At 34.4% G+C, this 21,677-nt stretch overlaps 1 protein-coding gene across 8 annotated transcripts in view; it reads left to right on the top strand.

The window, feature by feature from the left end:
* The window catches only part of ZNF236 (zinc finger protein 236), a 77,545-nt gene that overhangs the window by 7,707 nt on the left and 48,161 nt on the right, over window positions 1-21,677 (top strand). For all 8 annotated transcript variants that reach the window (XM_065831323.2, XM_071804314.1, XM_065831324.2 and 5 more), the window contains exons 2-8: window positions 3,006-3,148; window positions 4,423-4,587; window positions 8,157-8,335; window positions 11,384-11,508; window positions 14,516-14,688; window positions 18,085-18,231; window positions 18,939-19,010. In XM_065831323.2, the coding sequence (XP_065687395.1) occupies window positions 3,006-3,148; window positions 4,423-4,587; window positions 8,157-8,335; window positions 11,384-11,508; window positions 14,516-14,688; window positions 18,085-18,231; window positions 18,939-19,010 (1,004 nt within the window). The remainder of the gene's footprint in view (window positions 1-3,005; window positions 3,149-4,422; window positions 4,588-8,156; window positions 8,336-11,383; window positions 11,509-14,515; window positions 14,689-18,084; window positions 18,232-18,938; window positions 19,011-21,677) is intronic.

The raw sequence follows: 21,677 nt of genomic DNA on the forward strand, positions 1-21,677 counted from the left end.
AACAACAATTTTACTGAATGTGTGCCTCCTATTTCTTTTTCCTGGAGGTCTGAGGACACTTAGGAAGGTGGACAGGCTTGCAGGCAGCTCTGGGTTGATGGCCTGGCCTTGATAAACTCCTGACACTTCAATGTGGGGTATGATACGCTAAGCTCATTTGCCAAAGTTCCAGGCTGTTTCTCTATTCTTTACCATGAAATATTTGAAGATTATGCTTTTGTTACCCCTTTCTGTTTATTTGAGTGGTGAGCATTTCCTTATTTTTAAAGAAAAGCTGAAATAATTGTCTTCCCATATAGCTCTGCCCATCAGATTGTATGATTTCATATAATTATCACTCGAATTCTGTTGAAACATCACATGGATATTTAATTTTTCTTTAACATATAGTCCATTTAAGTTCCTATTTGAATCCCAGAAGAAAATTCATAGCCTATGGATTAATCAGTATTGTGATTGATACAAATATAATACACATTTTAATAAAAATTATATACAGAAATGTTGTTGGCCTCAACAGTCAGTCGCTTGGTAATCTTATTCAGATGCTAGTGGGCATGTTGCTTTGTCTGTTTCATTTGTAGAGAAATTAGCACCTTTGATTATTTCCAAGTTACACTTTCACTACTCAGGTTGTTTAAGCATTGGTTTAGTGTGTTGTCCAGGGTCTTTGATCTCAAGAGTGAACATTTAAAGATTATAATCTCTTTGGTTCATGGAGAAGGTTTAAAGGCCTTTCTAAAGTCATGGATTGGATCATTTTTCTGTTGTCAATTTAAAGTGAGAGGTCAAGCCTTCATGGGGTTGAGCAATTACTCCTTATTTTCTATGGGAGAGGGAAGCTTCTTGCATCAAGTTTTCTTGTATTTCAATATTGCAGTAGATTTTTCTTTCACCTCCTTTTTTCTTGTCATGCCAATATTTACAGAAACTGATTTTGTGCCCTTTATTCTACTCAGGTACGTTTATCACAAGGACCGCTTAGAGGACTGTGTCTTGTAATAAAAGTTGTGCTTTTCAGCTTTTGAAGAATTGTGACTTTCAGGGATGGAAGGAATACCTGTTATTGATAGGGTTTGCATATACTATGAATTTAGAGCTTAGAGTTTATGTTTATGCACATTAAAGATTTGTGATAGAATCATAGAATCACTTCAGTTGGAAGAGACCCTCAGGATCATTGAGTCCAACCATAACCTAACTCTAGCACTAAACCGTGTCCCTAAGAACCTCATCTAAATGCCTTTTAGCGACTCCACCACTTCCCTGGGCAGCCTGTTCCGATTCCTGAGAACCCTTTCCGTGAAGAATTTTTTCCTCATATCCAACCTAAACCTCCCTTGGCACAACTTGAGGCCATTTCCTCTCATCCTATCACTTGCTACTTGGGAGAAGAGACCAACACCCTCCATGCTGCAATGCAATAAGGTCTTCCCTCAGCCTGCTTTTCTCCAGGCTCCTGTGATACTTAAGCAAATTGTTTCTAACAGAAGGATGGAAAACTAAAATTTGCAAAGCAACAGTTCATTGGATGACTTAGTCCAGAAATGGCAACTAATGACAACTGAAAGTCCCCAGGACCTTGTTAGTTGTGATTTCTTGTGCTGAAATGTTTCCTAGAGCTCCCTCGACTACAAGCTCTTTTAGGTTTATTTATGAGAATTTTAGCAGGGAAAAAAAAGAAAAAGTGATCAGGATGTAAGATAGGTGTGTGGGGGTTTGTTGGTTTTCTTTTTCATTGGTTGGGTTTTTTGTGCATTTGGTTGGTTGGTTTTGTTTGTTTGTTTTTTGTTATTTCTTGAATGTGACAGGACTTTGAGGTAGGTGCAGTACTGAGCAGAAATATTAAATGAATCATAACATTTGGTTTCTTTTTTGGAAATGTAAACACGATGCTATAAACTTTTGGTTGTGTTGTTACTTTCCATGCCTAATTCTGGCATACATAGTGAGAAGTACTGACTTTCCTAAAGGAAAACATCAGACCTTACATGTCTAGATAATAAAATGAATGTTCCTTTGTTTTGCATCCTGTTGCATTCTGTTGTTAATGCACTGTGTTCAGTTGTGGCAGTGTTTGAAACTGAACTTATGTTGTCGTGTTTTCTTTTTTTCCTCTCTTTAGTGTCCTTTATTGGCAGCATGAGTCAATTGATTTTTATTTTTGTTTCATTAATACTGCTTTGAATTATCTTATATGACCCCCTCTAGCCAATTGCTTTTCTTAAATAAAGATAACTTCCTTAGTAATACAGTATCTTCTCAAGTATAAAATCTGTCTAACTTACTTGGAGAAATATTTAAGATATAAGAAAATTATTAATAGGACTGACTTCAGCCATTTCGGCAAGAAGATATAGAAGCTTGCAACTTGTGTGTCAAAAGTTGTGTGACTTGGAGTTCGAAACAAGAAAACTGTATGGTCAATTAGAAAAAAAAATAACTATTTTTCTCCATTGAGTTCATGTGTAGCTGAGAGATAAAGGAGTGGAAAAGGGCCAAAACCCAATGTAGTCAGAACTGCTGACTGCCTAGTATTAAAGAGGTTTTTTTAGAAACACATGATGTAATATTAACCCCTGGTACCTTACTGATATGGAGCATATTTGGCAGCATTTTATTTTGTGCAAACTTTGTGGGTGTTTATCGAACACAGAAAGAATGTGTGTGTATATATATATATCTAAAATAAAAAATTTATGTATGTATCTTATATAAAATATATATTACTTTTCTATATTTATATTTCAAGTTGCTAGGAGAAGGCGATTATTTATCTGCTTTGTGACTAGCAGTTAGAGGGATGGACATATTCCTTTGATCCTGTGTCAATGGAAGCAGTAATGTTTCTGCCCAAGATCTTGAAGATCCAGTCAAGTTAGAATCTTATATAAGTCAAAATCTTACAGGAGTTTGAATAGTTTCTGCTTCAAAGAATTGTGGTTTTTACAATAAAAGTAAATGACATGTGACTTCATACAAATGTTTCTATGCTTGTTTTGTAGATGATGTTCTGACACCGAATATAGAGAACGGTGATTTTCCCTACCAAGTACCTCACTTCCGTAAGTGTGACGTTTGTTTGCTGTCTTTTCCAAAAGAGACCCAGTTCCAGCGCCATATGAGGGATCATGAGCAAAATGACAAGGTATGAATTTTAGTAGATATAAATGTAGAAAATAAAAATGTATATTGATAAGTAAAGCTAACACAAGAAATCACTTTTTTTTTTTAAATTACGTCACTTACAATTACTACTTGGGGACCTCGAGAGTCTGATGGAGTTTCTCTTTCGTGTTTCCTCATGCGTCCTTTGAGACAGTACCTTAATTTGATGCCACTTAGTTAGTTTGTTGTTTCCAGTTCAGTAACTTTTAATTTTAGCCATTTTCTTTCATTTCTGAAATATTCAGGTAGGTGAAGAAAACATATGCGTTTCTTTTAATCGAATTTGCAAACTGATACTACATGTTAGCAATAAAAAGAAAATAATGCTTACATTGATTAACTGGACCCTGCTAGTCTCTTATGGCTGTTTTCAATAATGTCAATCAACCTAATTTAATATGTATGTATTAATCAGTAATTTAATGTCATCATTTTAGCTACTTACAAAACAAATCTGTGAAAGAATGAGAATAATACAGATATGTGAGTAAGACTGGACTGACTTTAAATTAAGCTTTTGCCACAGGTTTCATCTGTAACTTGGAACATTTCATTTCTCTTCCTTGTTTTCTGTTTCACAAAGCTAAAACTACTTTACAAATGATGAAAAAATAATATTATTACTGTTTGAGGTAGCTGTAGATACAGATTAGTTTTCACAAAATGTAGGACTTCGAGATGATAATTAATGTATACAAAGAACTATTTAAATGTTTCAGTGTTGTAAAGATGATATAAAAATGGAAGTTGATCTTTTTAAAACCACACTTTTGTTTATCTAAAAGTGAAGGTGCTCTTAATGAAAATCGATTTTGCAGATACCAACTGAAGAGCAGTCAATCCTAGCATAAATTAAGCTCTTTGCTGGTTCGAGTATTAATTTTGCTTAAGGAGAGTTCATGATCTCAGTTAAAGTAGGAAAATTTATTTCTGTCTCTTGCTCATTCTTCTCTCTGGCTGACTTTACTCTCCTCAGAGTCACAGTTTTAAGTCTCTGCTGTCTTTAGTTCCCCTGGCTTCTTTCCCCATGTGATCTTGAGATGCTGTATTTGCATTTTCGCTAGTGAGGTGCAAAGAGGAGAAAATAATTAAGACTGATATTATTAAGGATCGTTATAAAATGTGGGTACTTTAATTGCTCTTTTTAAAATTTTAAACATTTTGATTTGCATAGTTGTATGTGTTACCTATGCTATACGTAACTTATGAGAAGATTGATTTTTTTTTCTGTATTATTGTGATTTTAACAAACAGCCTCACCGATGTGACCAGTGTCCAATGTCGTTTAATGTTGAATTCAACTTGACACTTCATAAATGTACTCACAATGGTGAAGATCCTACGTGTCCTGTGTGCAACAAGAAATTCTCCAGAGTAGCCAGTTTGAAAGCTCATATAATGCTACATGAGAAAGAAGAGGTAATTCATTAAACCTCATTAAGATTTTGAAAAGATGTGTCATAACAGTTGTACTTAATCCCTTCCTACATGCTTTAGATTGGAGGATTGAATAAATGGTTTTATTCAGAAGAAATACAGAACTTTAGTGGGGAGGTTGTTTTAAAAATAGTAGCAGAAATTAATATACTGCATATAAGCAAGTATTCCCATCCTGTCTTTACTAACTGAATAGTTATTTTCAAATGCTGTTATTTTGAAGCAATTTCTGTGATTTCATGTACATTGATAAGCCCACATGTAAGAGTCTGGGTGACCATTTTTGATGGCAGATGTCATGGTGAGGTAACTCTTACCATCTATTTCTTGCATCATGAACCTGTTCTCTTATTTAGAACTCCCACTCCTTTTTTTTTGTGTAGTTGTTTCATTTGAGAGGACTTCTTGTTCCTTTCCCTCTCACAGTTTCATTTTCAGTTTTTAAGACTTTGGTTAGATTCTTAGAAAACAGTTAATGCATAGTAGTATTTTGTACACTTTGTAGTCATTACTGTGTTAACTGTAGTTGCCAGAGTTGATTGTACTGCCCAAAGTAAAGTTTTCAATCATGTAATTACATCTTCCTCCCTTGAAGGCTTTTTTGATATTGCACTTTGTGTTGGAGAGTTGGACCTGAGTCAACTATGCACTTTTATTGCCCAAGTTCTCCTCGTAAGCCATAAACATAATAACTGCATGTTTCTCCATACCAAGTGCAGGCATCTTAGAGTTTTGACCAGTAGGTTTGGGATGATCGGTCCTTTGCATTTCCTCCTAAACCAGGCAGGGAATACCATTTGTAGAGAATGTTTTCCGTCTTTAATCTCGTTATCAGTTCATGCTTTACCATGTACACTGAGTTAAATGAGAGGACTTGAGCGCAATTTCGTTGCATGTTCATGTATCTATAATGATACATAGCTTAGTGGGTATTTATTGAGAAAACGTGATTTATGAATTGCTAAAAACATCAGAATAAGGGAAATGAGCATCAAAAAAGATGCCTAAGAGTGATTTTTAGTACTAATTTCTATTGCTAAGTGATTTTTCATGCGCTTCAGCAGCTCTGATTTTGATACTTGGTGCAGACGTCAGAAGAATAGGTTGTGTGATGTCTTCCAATTTAAAATTCAGTCTGCGGCTTCAAAACTAAATTTGTGAAAATATGGACACCTTTCAATTGCTAATGAATGTATTCTTATAATGCACTATAATTCTGTGATAAAACAGAGATGAATGTAACAACTAATTCACACAGAATTGCAGGAATTACTTTCCCAGTAATTATGCACAGGGCCTGTAGCAGAGAGTTGGAATTTGAACTTGAAGCAGAGGGTCTTGACAATGACACCAGCTGCCGTGCAGGAGTTTTTCCTAATGTGCAGGGTAAGAAGTTATCAGTGGAGTACATTCTTCCTTCTGTTTGCTGTTCTTACTTTTGCTGTTGGAAGGGCTGAAAATCTGAAAACAAAGCAAAGATACACACTTGGAGAACATACGTAGCAGTTGAATTTGCTGCGCAAAGCTGAGCTTTGGCTAACTTCAGCCTTGTTTTGTGCTGCATCAGCCAGCTTATCTACACGTGGGTGCAGAAGGGCAATAGCAAGAAACTGGTGTGATTAGCTTCTTGTCCTCTCCAGTTAGGTTCTGAAGAGTTTGTCTGTGTTGAAGTGCAGTTTTTCATGATTGATTGATTCTGAGTTTTGGAATTTTAAGCATTATGTAGCATTATATGATTAACCCCTTTTGTTTAATGTTAGAAGGTGAGTCTAACCGTAGTGAGATTAACATGGAAGTACTTGTTCTGTGTGTGATGGTGCATTTTTATTTGCTTGAGGAACAAAAAAATAAATCTGGTACTGCCAATTCCAGAGAGAGGCTATTTGGCTCGATGCATTCCTGGGGCTTTGTACAGTTTTTCTGTTTTACCATGACCGTGCTTTCCCACAGCAAATTCTACAGTAATGAATACAAATACATACACTTTCATTGTATCAAATACTTCCTGGTAGGCTATTCTTTTGTTTGTGGAAGTTGCTTAATAGAATATGTGTAACAGCAACTTAATGTCATAGATAGGTGTGTCTGAAAAATGCTGAGACGAGATTGACAAACTCTCAATTTTGGGGCCCATGAGGTTAGTATAGCATGCATTGTAAGCTTCTCTTCGATGGCTTTTCCCTACTTGTACAAAAGGGTCATCATAAACCAAATTTGTTGTATAATAACAATATATTTAAGTAGGAAGTAGTCTTATTCAGATTTGAATGTAGATCCTGGAAAAAGATGGTAATATTTATTTATCATCCCACACTATAACTTGAGTCCAGTAATAATGATCTCTAGGTTAGATTAAACAAGTAATTTTTGAGGGAGTATTTTGTTTCATTAAAGGACTTCAGTTTTGTTCAGGGAACAAATTTATTGTCAAAGCATTTTAAAAATAGTACTGCATATCTTTGTTCCGCTTGATTAAAGCATTCTTGTCAATATCTTTATTTAAATGAATACCGCCCTTTATTTTTTTTCTTGTTGGTCATTCAAGGAGGACAAAAAAGGGAGGAACATAAAAAACATTTCCATTTGCAGTGATAATCACAGTTACTGGAAAATGAACTGAGACAAAAACTGTCTGAAGTTATTACACACACCAGTAAGGAACATGTAGCAGATGTATTGCCAAATAGGTGGTGAATATTTTTATACTTTTAATCTTAACTCTCTGCTTAGATTTTGTAAAATAAAGATAAACTGTGAAATGAAATTAATGGTTTTGAAAAGCAAAAGAACATCAAATAAATGCAGAACTATGAGTTTTCATTTGAACTACACTTTTCATTGAAATTATACCTGACTCTGATTCTTCCTTTGAATTTCAGAGACATGGCAATGCTTTTGCATTAAAATTACAATTTCCATTCTAAATGACATGGAATACTAATACAACTGGAAAGTGGCTTGTTTAACACTGCTGTAAAATTAATGGGTTGAAGAGATACCTGTCAAAAACACTGTGTCCTTATATATTTCGTATTTTCTGTGAAAATAGCTTAAGAAAAGTCAGTAGTAACTGTGGTGGGATTACTGTTAAAAAGTAAGGGACAGTCTATATCACTAAAAGTGAAATCCTTGAACCTGCTGTTAAGGTGTTTTTAGTTAGAAAGTAGTATTTTTTGCAAGTGTTGATGTAGACCATGGCATAATGTCACTGAATTATGTTTCTGTGTCTATTGTGAATGAGCCTACCAAGGAAATAGGGAGTGTGGTGATTATACTGAGCTGCTTGTTTCTGCTACCATTTGAACTCTTTTAGAATTCAGTTTCAGTGGAGTTTCTTAAAATATAAATATGACTATAAGCTTACAGTGATCATTGTTCATGCTTCATATTATGGGGCTCAAAAACTTCTTTCACTTGTATACTTTTATTGCTACTTGCTTCCAGCTGCCGATGTCCATAGAAGGATACGTTCATCTACTTGAGCAAAGCTTATGCATGTGTGCTGCCGTTTGGGAATCTTTTGCAAAATCAGTCTCTATTATATCTTTCAGAATCTTATCTGCTCAGAGTGTGGAGATGAATTTACTTTACAGAGTCAGCTGTCCATACACATGGAAGAACATCGTCAAGAATTGGCAGGCAATAGGATCCACAGCTGCAAGTCTTGCAAAAAGGAATTTGAAACTTCCTCACAGCTAAAGGAACATATGAAAACTCACTATAAAATAAGGTGACAATCATGGGATTGTGGCAAAACGAGCAGATGTTACTTTCATGGTGATAGCTGAGAAAAGCAGGAGTAGCATTTCAAGTCAGCGAAGTGCTGGGATCTATGCAGATCGTTTATTTTCTTTGGTATGCTGTTACGAAATGACATTTGTTTTTTAAAACCTTACTAAAGTAGGTGGTTATTTTTTGAGGCCTTTTTGCTTTTTTGCTGTTTTCGTATTTAGGCACCCATACTAACCCTAGTTCAACGTGCTAGCTATCTGTAAACACAGGTTAGGTTTTTCTGATACAGAGTGCCTTTTGAAGTGTATTTGTGTGATTTTAAGTGCTAATGCCAGTACATTGAAGCAAATGCGTATTAATTTTACATAGCCATTATTGTCATTGCAAAAATCCTAGTACTAGCCTTCCACAAAAAAATAATGTTGTTACTTGCAGTTTAATTATCCTTTGCAAGTAGTCCTCACCACAACCTGCTGTTTCTTGTAGATCTGAAAAAGCAGAAAAGGAAGGGAAAAAACAGGCCTAATAATTCTGTTCTTATTTTCAGCAAAGATTTGTTCTGTCCTTTGTTTCAGCTCTCTAGTTTAACTTCACTTTTAGGAAGGTGAAAATTACTTGTTAGAAGAAAGAAAAACTTACTTCTGTTGGTTTAGTTTATACATCAAGAAAGCCTAAGGTTTTTGATAGGTGATCACTCTTTTAATCTTTACTCTGTTTCTATTAAACAAACAAACAAAAAAACAGATGAAAAAATAAAAATGAGAAAGATTGGATCTTACCAATTATTTTTATTAGCAGGTGATGCAAGTTGTGAGTTCTTAATAGTCTTTTTCCAGAAGGCTTAAAAAATACTGTAGACTTTCATTTGCAAACTGAAAATGAAGGTAAAGCTGTGTTTCTGTTGAGTTATGTAATATTACACACAAAAACATTCTTGTTGTGGACATCTCCTGTGTAAGTTAGGAGGAATCAATAAGGAATGGGTGAGTGAATCTGATATGATGGCTGTGATTTTGAGAGAGTATTATGCATGCTGCATTTTGATATAAATGAGATATAAGCATTCCACAATGGAGATAATTTATCTTTACTTTCATAAACATGGGTTACTTCTGGATTCAGAGCTTCCTTATATGAGATTCATCTTATTTATCAGTTCAGATCTAGAAACAGGTTGCATTTGTATTCAAGAAACTACTGTCCATAACGGTGCTTTGTTGTCCTTTTAGCAGTGGTACCAATGCAACCCATGTATGTGAGACAGGTTAATGAATTGGTTAAGTGTTCCTACTCTATCTTCTGTGTTTCAGTAGAAATTATTTTGAAAGGAAAAATGTGGATGTATCTTATTTATTATTTGACACAATCCTCTCATATTGTACAGAAGTATTATGAAAAGTTAACATTTGACCTAACCTGTTTGACTGTGTAGAAAGTTCAAAGACATACATCAGTAGTTAAAAATTTTACTATTTGATTCCTGCTTTTCATTGTAAAATAAGCTTCAAAAAATTTTTAGGAGTTATAATTATGAAGACACTTGTTCTGTTTTTTTTTTTTTCATAAAGTGATTGCACTTTTGCTTCCTAAAATGATGGGTTTTTTGTCTATGAAATGTTTGAATGGAAAATGGTTGTGAAGTTATAATTTAAATTTGGTGTCTAACTTTTGCTAAAAAGTAAATGGTCATCATAACTTAAATATTGCAGAAGCTGATCTGATCTTGAAGGATTGTCCCTACACTTATCTCCAAATTGGATATTATTTCCTTTATTAATATAGCACAGCTATAGTTGAAACAGATGTTTCTGCTCATCAGAGAGTGTATTCTGACAATCAGGCTGGTCTAGATCTGTCATGAGATGGAAAGAGGAGGTTCTAACATCAGTGCTGTTCTCTCTCAACCTTCAGTCGATTTCACTCTTCAGTAAATTTCAGTAGATGGAATTAATCTGGGAAAGAAAATGCGTTACCCACACTCTATGCTCATTTTGCAAGAGTATAAAAAGAGTTAAAAAATGCATGTAGTATTTACTTGAAATAATTGGAAGGGAAAATGTGCTGTCCTTTAAATATACATTGAATATCTGTGTTCTCTTAGAGTAGGAAGATGCAGCATTTGAACAGAAGTTTAGTGTTTCTTACGTTATGTGTGAACTGTTGCTCCTCTGCTTTTTTTTTGTGGTGTTATACCAGCCCATGCTTCAAGGTGGTGGTGTATTTTGCATATCTGCTCCACATTAGCTAATTCTTATTTCTCAGCCGTTCAGAAAAAAAACCCAGATATTTAAATTTTTATAATTTCAGTTAGCTTTAAGCACTATTGACAAGCTGGATTACCTTATAGGTGCAGATACTCAGGCACTATGGAAAATGTACTCTAGATACCATATTGGTTTGGTTTTTTGTTTTTCCTCTTGCACTGCCTTCTCGTTTCGGCTTGTTCAGCTGAGTTGTTGTGATGATCTGTAAGATCTAGGTTTTTGTTTTTCCTTTTTTCCAGCATAAAATCAGTTGTTTTTTTCACATTACTGTTAATCATTTAAATGAATACTGAAAATCATTAAGTTTGATTTGTGGATTGTTGAATTCTTAACCTGTTCTTGTTAGACTTCAACAACTGTATTTGTGCTCTAGTTGATGAAATCTTCGTATTCTAGTTAAGAACAGAAGTCTTTCTGCATTCAGGCAAAAGAAATGGAGTTGCACAGAGTGAAAGTTGCCACCAATATAATAATTGTTGTGAAGTCACTGTATACTTCTAGCAGACTTTACAGTAAAAATGCCTCTAGAGAGCTTCTAAGATGTATCAATTTTATTACAGAAATAACTAAAATTTTTGGTGATTGTAGGTACTTAGAAAAGTGCTGTTTATATTTTTCTTTTAGTGTCATTAAAGAGTTTGGTTTTTGACTGTTGCAGCTGATATGCTATACATTATCATCGAATTTACACTGTATGTTAAAAAATGATGGGATAAAATAAGCTTCCTGAAAATAATGTTTAATATTAAGATTTGATTTTTTTTTGTTTATTTTAATGACAGGGTATCAAATACCAGATCTTATAACAGAAACATTGATAGAAGTGGGTTTACTTATTCCTGTCCGCACTGTGGAAAGACGTTCCAGAAGCCAAGTCAGTTAACACGACATGTTAGGATACACACAGGTAAGTCTCTGGAACTAATTATTTTAGTTTGCATTTGTTTTACAAAACCAAATTGATCTGTGAAATGTTAAATATTTTTCTCCCTGTTGGGACTTGAAATAGTATTAAGGTATCTGGCTTATTAGATGCTGTTACCTGTTGATTTAAAACACCCTTTATGTAACTAGTTGCTTAGGAAATGTATATGCTTTTAAAAATATTTTTAACTATTTCTAATAATGTACATCTGGAAATTTTAAGTATTTTACAGGTTTCATTTGTCACAGAATACCAGTTTTGTTACTTACAGTTTTGGTGAGCCCTAAAATTGAAGAACTTAGATGAGGGCCAGTCAGGTAGTCTAAATAAGATCTTACATACTCTGGAAAACAGGTTCTAGAATTTACAATCTGAAAAAGAGTAGAAATACATGAAAGTGAATAATAGTAACAACATAGTGGCCTTACTTTTGGTTTTAGATTGATTTATTTAAAATTACTGCCTTGTATTTTCTGTACTTATTATAACTGCTATTTTCAGGATGTCCAAAGTGAACTTGGGAGGTGGTAAGCCTAGACTGCAATTTTGATACTTGAAGAAGAGCGGGTGACTGTTCAGTTTTGCAGAGTGATTAGCAGATGTTTGTTGTTAAGTTACTGTGATAAATGTGTGCACTTATTAAACTCTTAAGCAATTGAAGTGTCTGAAGAATGCTAAGTATAAAATAGTACAAAAGTTTTTTTAAGTGTATGGAGGACTGTAAGAATAGTTCTCTCAGCCATACATAGCATAAGTTTGACTTAAAACCTTCATTGAAGGTGCTCCAGTGATGTGCAATATATATGTATATTCCATCTTGTGAATAAATTAACTTTCTTATTTTAGAGTTTGGTCTCTATCTGATAAATTACTTTAGCTTAGTGTAGTTGGAATTAAAGAGACAGAATTATAGTTGGTTGAGGAAACTTTTCTAAAGCATCAAAAAGTTCAAGAGGGTTTATAATTCTTCTGAAGAATAAAAACATGTTTGTCTATTGGGAAATCAGAGACAGAAAATGAAATGTAGCTCCAGTCTGCACATGATGGTAGGTCATTTTAAGTCCCAAGTAGCTACTGAATGCTCGTTTATTTATGAAGTATGTTATTACTTTAAGCTCACAGACAATCTGTCTGGCATCCAGTTGCTTGAGGTGCTGTAAAATTTGTAGGAAAAAAGAACTCTACTTTGAAGAGTTTAGAATACTTAAGTCTTTAATTTTTAAAAGAGCATGTCTATGCTATGTGTACATCATGTTAGTGTCTTAATTGCAATACTTTTTTGTTCATGGCTATTAATTTCAAGCACTTACACCCTTTGAGAAAAAAACTAAGCCTCAGGGATTGCAATTCCCATATTAATAACTAAGTAATGAGCCCCCCATTGCCCCTCCCAAATCTATGTTTTATGAAGTTATACTTGAGAAATACAGAAATTCCACATTTCCACACTAGAATTAAGATTTAATTTTTATAATGAAATTTACTTAAACAGACAAACTTAACCTAAGCAATACTTGTATTTGTCCACCAGCAACTATTAATGGAATCAAAGCCTTTTTCCCTTTAAAAGCCCAATAGTAATTTTGTCACTGTATCTCAAGATCTGAATCAGTGTACTGTATTGTAAGCTATATTAAAAAATATATAGTTAAAACCGATAGACCTTAAAACATCTTCAAAACCCATAAGCAGCAGGACAAAATAAATACATTCCTTCGGAGTTGATACTATGTGAGAGTTACATGCTTGCCATCTGTTTCAGAAAATAGCTACTTTTATTTCAAACAATGTGAATTTAATTAAGAATTGATCATTTTAAACTCGGTGTAATTACAGCTATATAATTAGAAAACATGTAAAAATATTCACTAAAATTTGCTTTAGTGTGCAAAATATTTAACACATGCTAATACTTCCTGGTGTAGCAGACATCATGTGCAGCCTGCTCATAGGAGTTTTGCTATAGAAACATGCAAAAGGCAAAGTGTTAAATATTCTCAAGTTTCTGGAGTTAGGACAGCTACACTATTTCACTAAAAAAAAAAAAGGGTAATACCAGTTGACAGTGGAGATTTCCATAGTATCTACGTGTTTAAAATATGTAGCTTTTTAATATTTTAATGCAGTTCCATTATTTTTTGTCAGTTAAAATTTCTGCGGAATCTTTCAAGCTTAACCTGTGAATGTACAAATAACTCCACAGCACAGCACTGAGAATCCCAAAATCAGGAAATAGTGACAGAGCATTCCTGTTACAATATTGCCTAGATTTTCTTTAACATTCAATAGTGATATAAACATTCAAGGTTTTAAAATTATTTTTTAGCAGAGCTGTACATTATCTCATATAGTAAAAACTATATTTTACTGCACATTTTCAATAGGTGGTTGTAAAGAATGAATGGCTATTAATATTTATGGAGGAGTGAGAACCATAGGCCATGTTTTGCAGTGTTGCTGTAAGACTTTTTGATTTTAGACTAAATAAAAGGTTATATTTTTGACAATTATACACCACTGTCCATTCCAGTCTCTGTTCCTCCATTTGTTTCCGTGCAGGTATATGCATTTAACGGGATTTGGTGTAGGAGAGTGCAGTTTGTGGTTTCCCTTTCCCCAGTGGTTCTGTTTACAAACTTCTGAGATCTTGCAAACCATAAGTTGAGGGAAGCTGTTCTAAATAATTGTTTTATAAAAGTGTCATTTATTGTGCTGATTTTTAACTGATCATCATCAGCTGGGTCATAAAACTTTTTTCACTAAGCTACATCTTCATCAGAGTAGATACTGAGATTAGTGGTCAAGGTACACAATTTTATTGTCAAAACACCAAATATTTGTTTCAATGTTTATGTATGTGTATGTACCGATATCCATAGACAGTGTTTTATTTTAGCTGATATAATTATTTATTTAGATATAGGAAACTACTTATGTTTATTTAAAGCCTCTTACCCCACATTGTTCTTTTTTTTTTTTCTCTTTTCAGGTGAAAGACCTTTTAAATGCAGTGAATGTGGAAAAGCCTTTAACCAGAAGGGGGCATTGCAGACCCACATGATCAAGCACACTGGTGAAAAACCCCATGCTTGTGCCTTTTGTCCTGCAGCCTTTTCTCAGAAAGGCAATCTTCAGTCACACATACAGAGAGTTCATTCAGAGGTAAATATGATTATTCATCAAGTGGTTGGTGCTAATATACTGCTTGTTTCATTTTCAGCATTTAAATTGCCCTGTTTGCTATTCCAGTGTTCTCTGGTGCTTTTTGAAGTCAACATAAATTTACTGCTCTAGTATAGATTGTAGTTTGTTGGTTTTACCTGCAAATGTAGTTTTCCTAAATTAGCGTAATCTGAATAAACATATACTTAAGGTAATTGGCAAAACCCTAATTTACTATTGTCTTTTCAGTACCTTGACAGATTAAGAAATTACTACTGGTTTTAGCTGTATAAAAATGTACCTGTGTCAGTCTTCGGAGAACGAAGGCGAGAATCAGATGAAAGTAAACAAAAAGCAGCAAAGCAGAAAATGCTGAAAAATTTCAAGGCCAAACAGCAACCCACTAACTCCATCATAAAGCATACTTGCAATTTGTCTTTGAAGTATATATCTTGTAGCTTTTTTCAGAGCTTTTTCAACTACAAGTAGAAGAAAATTATGAAAAAAGCGTTATTGTCTTTATGCTGTTTTTCTTTCCTCTTTGTGACAGACAATTTTTTAAGATTCAAAAGGTACTGCTATGGTAATCTAATATAATCTTCTGAGCAGCAGTGGCTGTGCAACTTTGTTCAGTAATTTCCTTGCTGACTTTAGTGATTTGTCATTGGAAATACTCATATAAAAAGATCTAGTTTTGATTTGGAAGGCATAGAGTGATAGAGGCAGGGATTTTTTATTCTTTTCCCTGCACACAGAATATAATCTCTGCTCTCACTTTTTCCCCTATCTCTCTCTAGGATTTGCTTTCTTGCTTTCCATTTTTGTGTTACGATAAATCTTATCTTATGGATTTTTTTTACTAAGGATCCTTTTAGTGTGTTAGAGGTTCTTACTTTTAAGATATGGGCTTTCATAGACTAGTATTTTGTTATACACCTAATTATGTTAGATCATATGTTTACATTTCATATGAATTTGTGTGCCTTATCTTCCTCACTGTTCACAGCTCCTTATGTGATAGCTTTTGCTACATAAAAAAAAAAGGTACCATCATTAATTTCATAATTTGCATATCTTTTTTTCAGTATTACAAGAATGCTGGGGATCAAGCCAAAAATATTTTTCACTTTTTTTTTCTCTGTTAGTCTGTTTTTCTTTAAATAAAAAATAAGGTTGTGGGATAAGGGATGTTAAATTCTGCTTCTTGATCACATCTTATGCTGTGTTTTGTGATCCTGAGCCTATATTTTCTATATTTTACTTATTGCTTTGGGTAATTTGTTGATTATTTTTTTTCTGCTTTCTTGCTGTCTCTATGTTTACTTCTGTTAATTCTTCATTTTATCCTGAGACAGTCACAAAATAACGTTACAGGTGATAATGAAACAGGTTGATTCTCAGTTTGTTTATCACTGCTTAGTTGTATCAGTATTTTATTAGTTTATACGTCTTTCTGAAGGTCTTACTACCACTTTAAGCTAATGTCAGGAAATACAAAATTCCATACGATGTTACAGGGAGTGCAGCATGTTTTCTTTTGAAGACTTTGTTCTCTGCATATTGAAAATACTACACTGGATCTTACTGCTCTGTGATAAACTGAGGAGGAGGGGCAGGTTGGGATGGTTGAAATCTGTAGATTTAGCTGCTTTGGTTACCTCAACCTCTTGGCCTGAAAGTCCCAAACAAGTTGCTGCTTATCACTTTCTTATTTTATGTGTTCAAATTCAGTTCAAACTACATGTTGAACTTCCCTGTCCTTCACAGTGTTATTTTTTTTGTGGGTTTTATCATTTTTTTTTCCACATGGTCCCAATAGCTTTTGGCCTAATCTATCTTACCTTCTTTCTACTTAGACCTGAAAAATTGATATAATTTTTTCTTGGAAATTTCTAAAACATATGTTTGCAAAAGTAAACAGAAGAGAGACAAAATTTGAAGATAAATTATCCACATTTTTTCTTCCATTTTCTTCCGTTTTGATTATATATGACGTTACATCTTCAGGCACATCTTAATTGATGAAGTTGCATTTTGGTTTTGTTTCTGAGTGTGTAATGGTAGGAACTCATAAGGAGGGAAAAGTCTGGGACCTCATTTGCCAGTTTATGTTTGTTTTGCTCTCTGGTGCTTCCCAATGTTGAGAAATGGCAATAGGAGATGACAGTCATGGATGTAGACTATTGTTGACCTGATATCTGAGAGATACCAGACTTGGCTCCATAAATGGGAATCAGTAACTTGGAAAAATAAGCCAATTTAGCTCTTTATTCCGTCCCACCTAAGTGAGATTAGGGGTGGTTTAACTGTGAGCACAACGTACTCAGGTGTGGGTTAACGCTGGGTGGACTGTGCAGTAATGCGAAGTGTTGACAAACAACAATTACTTGAGGTCTAATTCAGTTGCAAATTTACAAAAGCACTTGATGGAATTACATATTACTGCAATTAGTGACTTGGCAAAGGTCTATTACTGTATCACAAAACATAATGCATTGACAGCAAAAACCCCCTAAAATCAGTGGATTGGCAACAGTTAGTAACTATAACACAAAACGTAGCAAGACTTTAGTAGCAAAAGTTATTACTTTGCTGTGCTCAGGAAAAGGAGGAAAAGAGAGAGAGAGAGATAAAAATAATGTATGTTAGTTAGGGATAAGGGAGGGAGAGAAGGAAAAATGAAGTAGATATGTTAGACTAAGGTATCAGAGAGCAAATAAGATATCACCACTGCACAGATTGATTAGTCACGTGACATCCTTTGGAAGGGAGTGGATACGTTGAAGATTTCACTGCACGCCACCACCTCATTCTATGCATGGGGTTATTTTATAACCCAGTTCATTTACATGTGAGATAGGAGAAACTGGTTCATCTCCTCCCTCTGTTTCCCCTTCATGCTAATTAGAAGGACCTTTCAGGAAAAGGGTCTGGGGTCTTCAAACTACAGGAATGTTCACAGTACTGACCAGAAGTGAGTTGTTTTGCCCATCAGGGGTAGCTGTTGGTTCGTGCTTTCTTCTGGCAGTTGGTTGTCTGCCAGGTGGTTCATCTCTATCATCCTGATCACTCCGTGAGGCCTTCACAACAACACTGTTAATTATGTGTAGTGACACTGTTAATTGTCTTTATCTCAGAAAGCTATGTTTCACTTCACAAAACCCTGGGAAAGAAAAGACAAGGTGTCTGCCTTCACAGCCATCTATCTTTTCTGCCCAAAGTAACAAAAACTCAGATGTTTAAGGCATAACATGATCCATTGTTTTGCTAGGGATGGGGAAAGTGCTTCAAGGTTGTCACATAAATAGTATATTTATACCATGGATAAATAATGGAAAATATAAAATTTGGTTGATATAGGGAAAACTTACCTAATTTTCTTTTGTTTTATTGAAGGTGAAGAATGGCCCTACATACAACTGTACAGAATGTAGCTGTGTCTTCAAAAGCTTGGGTAGTTTAAATACACATATCAGCAAGATGCACATGGGTGGTCCACAGAATTCTGCAAGCTCTTCAACAGATGTATCTCATGTTACAGCAGTAAGCTTTACTTGATATATGTGAAAATCTGTTTAGGAGTTTAGTTAGATGTATATCCTAATTCCAGGAATTGTGCATATAGGTTAGAACTGAAAGACCTGTAGCTGTTACTTGGGGTTTTTTTAAATTCATTTGTGTTGTTAAATTTTGGCAGGATTTACAATGTGAGGGTTTAGGTGAAAATATAATACTTTATTCTACAACTAAGTAAAATATTATTCTGGTGCTTACAGATTGTGTATGAAGGAAAGGTTTCCTTCTCAGATAACATAAAAATAATTGTGAAGTTTTGCTGCAACAATGAAATCTAGAACTATTCAAATTTTATATTAGTTTTAACTCATTTTCAGGATTTGTTTATATAATTATATTCTATATAAGGACATAAATTATTCTTCTGAGTGTTTCTGATAACTTAAATGTTAGCTTCTTATTTGACAGATCATAAAGGAAAAAGCACTGAATGTTGGTTTTGGTTTGTTCTGTTTTTTGTTGTTGTTTGGTTTGGTTTAGGTTTTGTTGTTGTTGTTGTTGTTGTTGTTTTCTTTACCAATATATAATAACGTATCTCTCCCATAGTCTAATTTTTTTCTGTCCCTGGTCTCTATACTGTCGGAAAATGAACGATGCAACTTTAATGGATATTAGTCGTGTTTTTGTTCTTTTTGTACAAAGGCTTAAAATACTTTCTTTGTATTTCTTTGAAGGACTCTGTTGCCCAACCTCTAACAACATCCCCTGCTAATCTTTTGCAACCTGTTGACAACAAATGGAAAAATGTAAGTGTAGAGATTTTGTCATATTTTTGTGTCAAGACTAAAAACCGGAGAACCTTCACAGAATTTTGTAAGCTTTCATTTAACTGGTGAAAAAGCATACACAATAGTCCCCTGTGATAAGTTAATCAGCTAATACGCAAAGGCAAACATCTTGGTGAATGCAGCTGGTTATTTAGGAATGGAACGGGTGTTAAGTGGTTTATATTCCCTCGTTTGTTATACGTACGTGATTTTGCAAAATGGAGGCGAATACTCTCCTGTATAAAAAGAACAGAGGAGTATAAGGACTCCTAAATAAAATGCTGGGTTACCCTGCCCCTCTGACTTGACTGCACAGGGATGCCAAGATTTGCCTGTCGAGGGAAGGAGCTGTTGGTGCTTGTTGAGTTTGTTGGAATTGAGGCAGCAGGGGAACCGTGGGGCTCGAGAGGAGCCTGTCAAACCGGGGAAGGATGATCCAGGGCTGGCTTTCTGGAACCCCATAGCAATCAGTCTTGAGGCACAGGCAGGTGTGTCTTGATGTTCCTATCGCAGTGAGAGCATTAGTGTATTTTTTTTGCAGCTACGTAGCATGTTGTTTGTCAGCTGCAGGTTGCAGCATGGTATCTCAGTGACAGATGGATTTGATTTCCATTCCCCTCTTCCCAACTGCAGCCGCTGATTATCTCATCATGTACTAGAATTCATAAAACCAAGGACTAGGAGATGTGGCAGTATTGCTTTAAGGTTGCTATAACCAGTCTATCCACTTTTCTCATTATCTTTTACTGTGAATTCAGTGTTCCAGGACCAGTTAACTTAAAGCTAAACTGAACCGATGTGAACTAATTAATTTCTAATACTTGCTGTATTAAATAATTACGTTATGTTTCTTATAAGATCTTAAAAAGTATTAAAAATGGCTGTGCTTCAAAAGCAGTTTATTTTAAGTACATTTTCTTTTTTTAACCCTTTTCCTTGGTAAGGAGTGGCATTAGAGGTGATGCCTGGTTATTACGGGGGTTGTGTGTGTGGCAGTAAAGGTCTGAAAAGAAGATACTAATCAATTAGGATGCGCTTTATTTTAAATATTCTAGGTTAAACATGGCATATTTCTAAATAATGAAGTTTTATGAAATTAAGACTGTTTTATGAAATTAAGACTGCCAGATCTATGTTCTAGAAATGGAGGGAGAAACTTGCCTAGAATGTAGTCTGTCAATACATATTAGAATTCCTGAAGTATGATACAATGTATTTTATTATTGAAGAGATTCAAGTGTTTAAGGATGACTTGGTCTGCTGTTTTGAAGAAAAGGGAAAAATCTGTAATCTCTTTAGTAGAGAAAAGAAAAACATTCTGAGGGTTGAAGCCAAACAGATTCACACTTTGGAATAAAGTGTGGCGTTTTAATGTGGATCATTTACTGTTGGAACAATTCGTTGAAATTGGATAGTAACAGAAAAAGTTGCCACAATAAATCATTTGATTTAAAGAACAGCTATAATTTCTGTACAGTTAGTTTACTTGAAGGAGTAATTCATTCAGAGCAATCATGTGCTCTGTGCTACACAACAGATCAGACAGACCAAGGGTGATCACAAGTTCCACTATTCGAACTGAACAAATGTGGAATTATGAAGTAGTAATACAACAGTTCCTTCTCCATGCTGTTTTTAAAATCAGGTATTGAAGTGAGACCTACAAAAAGACTTCTGAAACTTCTTAAAATGAACATGGTATCTTAACAGTAATGGTAACAAACTTTATATGTGTGCGTATGTATTATTTTTCAAAAAAGATAATCTCCATGAGACTCTGTGTAAACTGCTTTATAATATGTGAACATACTGCCTAAATATGTCTGGTACTGTAATTTTCATGTCAAAGATGATGTTGAGCAGTTCCTTCACTAATAATTTTTTTTTCTCTTGCTAAAGCCTGGAAGAGTTTTATAGACTTCCTAGTGTAGGTTTCCTGCTCTACTAAAGAGCTTCCCTGCTCTCTGTTGCAAGAAAATGAACTGTCTCCATGACAGTTACTCTTTAGCAGAACAGTTTGCTTTGGTTTATTGGAATGAAAATGACATATAGTGTTTTATATTGTAAAATACATATTGAAATATTTACAGCACTTTTGCTAAATTGGAATCTGAAGAGATTGAGTCTTTCCATCTGTCCCACTGGTGAGGTGAAAAAAGACAAAGTCATGGTTAAATCAGTATAATATACTAGCAAGTGCTATTCTCACATTCATACAGGAGATATGAGATAAGGGTTTGTTTTAATCATCTCATGAGAATGCATTAGGAATACATTAAATTCTCAGGATATAACTTGAGTCAAGCTGTTTTTTCTTAATGTATTTCTTTGTAACAATCCTCAAATATGGTGACAGTGTCATTTTAACTGTCCAGTGTAATGTCAGCATAAAGAAAATCTCAGGGGAGTATTCAGATTGGAAAAAATATTACACAACTGAAGGTGAAGATTATTCTTTGTTAAAAATGATCTGAAAGAAGGTAGTGTTTTATATATGTGTGTTTGTGTGTACTCCTGGAAGTGATTATTTTTTGAGAACAGAAGTGAATATTAGAAGCAAATATCCAGTGTGTTCTAAGAAACAGAATTATGGAGCTAGCTATTATGTAAACATATGCTTCTCTTTTCTGCAGTAAAACAAATTAC

The sequence above is a fragment of the Patagioenas fasciata genome, chromosome 2 (assembly GCF_037038585.1).
Source record: "Patagioenas fasciata isolate bPatFas1 chromosome 2, bPatFas1.hap1, whole genome shotgun sequence".
Taxonomy (NCBI): domain Eukaryota; kingdom Metazoa; phylum Chordata; class Aves; order Columbiformes; family Columbidae; genus Patagioenas; species Patagioenas fasciata.